At 42.0% G+C, this 2,139-nt stretch overlaps 1 protein-coding gene across 1 annotated transcript in view; it reads left to right on the forward strand.

Annotated features, from left to right (window-relative positions):
- Nucleotides 1-2,139, forward strand: part of cad1 (cadherin-related protein) — a gene marked incomplete at its 3' end in the record, with an annotated part of 14,708 nt that overhangs the window by 9,172 nt on the left and 3,397 nt on the right. Inside the window, 1 exon segment of the mRNA NM_001204738.1 lies at nt 227-403. Coding sequence (NP_001191667.1) covers nt 227-403 — 177 coding nt within the window.

The raw sequence follows: 2,139 nt of genomic DNA on the forward strand, positions 1-2,139 counted from the left end.
TCTCTCTCTTTCTCTCTCTTTCTCTCTCTTTCTTTCTCTCTCTCTCCCTCTCTCTCTCTCCCTCTTTCTTTCCCTCTCTGTCTCTGTATCTTCCTCTCTCTCTCTTTCTCTCTCTGTCTCTCTCTCTCGTTCTCTCTCTCTCTCTCTCTCTCTCTCTCTCTTTTTCTCTCTCGTTTTCTCTTTCTCTCTCTCTCTATCTATGTATGGTTATCTCCATCCCCCTTTCCAGGACATCAACGACAACTACCCTGAGCTGACCACTACGGAGCTGCGTGTGCCAGAGGAGGGCGGGAAGATGATGCTCGTGGGTACTCTGGAGGGTACAGACAAGGACTCGGGCCGGAATGCCAGGCTCATCTTCTCAATGCCGCCCACCTCAGACATTACAGGACAGATGTTTAAGGTGGGCATAAGATAAAAGGGTTTATTGTTTTTTGTTTTGTTTTTTTGTTCTGTTTTTGCTATTTGGTCTTTTGTTTTATTTTGATTTTTGCTTTTTTAAATGTTTTTACTAGTGCTCGTATGATCTAATACAGTTACGAGCGCCGTAAAACCTTACTAAAACTAAAACTTTTTTACGACACCATCAACACATTTATATCATTTATGAAGCGGGCACCCGATCCTGTCTGTCACAACAACCCGAGCTGAGAGGGATACAACATCACAGCTGAAAGACCGAGTAGAAACTCGATAAAAATGTTCATTCCATACGGAAGTTGAACTCGGGTCTCCTGTGTAAAACGGCGAACCGCCTAACTGCTACACCACAGACGACACCACCGGTATTCCTTCTCTGTGGGTGGTTGGCGGGTGCTCTGGTGTGGTTTGCTTCTTCTTTCCTATCAAACATCTATCGTCCTTATCTCCCCTCCTTCTTTGTTATGTTTGTTACTCTCTTGCAACACCTCTAATCTTCTGGCGCTCATATGACCTTATGCAGTTGCGAGCGCCGTAAAACCTCTACTAAAACAGATTCTTTCTTTGTGTTGACTGTCTGGAGGAACAGCAGAAGCAGCAGCAGCAGCAGCAGCAGCCGTCGCTATCATATAAACTGTATTTCTACACCCAGTGAGTGAGTGGGTGTGACCCTTACTCACTCACTCACTCACTCACTCATTTACTCACTCACTCACTCACATAATTTCACGCTGGAACTATTTTCTATAATATGTCAGCCAGCCTGTACTGGGCAGAAATTAAATCGTTTTTTTATCGGCAACTTTCACAGCACCACTCCGCTGGTTCCGTTTACTCTTGTTTATTTCCCACGGGAGGACCGAGAACCCAGTTCAGATTGAACGAGCCTCCAATTTTATAATCGTGTTGTTTTAGAGCTATTGATTCGAGGGTATCTGAAGGTGAACCAAGCCAATACTTTGGCGGTGTCATTTCTTTATGTTGATTGTTGAGAGAAGGTATCTGAAGGTGAAACAAGCCAATACTTGGCGAGGTCATTTTTTTTTACAATTTCTTATTGTGTTGAGAGTATCTGAAGGTGAAACACCCTTAACTTGGTTGGGTCATTTTTTTTTCTTACTCTATAATTTGTTTTTTTACATTTTTTTTCGAGATTGGTACTTGTAGTGTAAGGATTAACCTATTTACTGTTGCATGCACAAGGTTTGAGTTCGATCTTCGGTGCAGAAATTTTATATTTATTTATTTATTTATTTATTCATTTATGTATTTATTTTTTTATCTCTATCTTCTGGGATTTGACTCAATCCAGGTTGGCATTGACACAAAGGGTCAACACAGACCTTCTTCACAGATTACCTAAATTGTGTTGATAAGAATGTAAAACAGAATCGTGTTTTCTTGTAAATGAGACAATTTAATGGTATTGGCCTGGTTGAGAGATGCAGTCCTCTGATGAGCAGCTTGTTGTTGTGTGGCAGGATATTGGAATCATCATCATCATTGCCTTTCTCACCCTGCATCAGGGTATAGGCCCTCCACTTTTCTCTATCCTGGGCTAACCTCTTGATGTTATTCCATGTCTTCCCATTTTTCTGTGTCCGCTGTCCTTCATTGTTCCTGCTGATGCAGAAGCTCCTCCGTCTCCCAAGATCGAAAAATAAAAAGCTGTGTTTGTCCGTGTTTCTGTAACTGACTGTTTTTTACTGGGTTGGGTAG

The sequence above is a fragment of the Aplysia californica genome, unplaced genomic scaffold (assembly GCF_000002075.1).
Source record: "Aplysia californica isolate F4 #8 unplaced genomic scaffold, AplCal3.0 scaffold00845, whole genome shotgun sequence".
NCBI lineage: Eukaryota > Metazoa > Mollusca > Gastropoda > Aplysiida > Aplysiidae > Aplysia > Aplysia californica.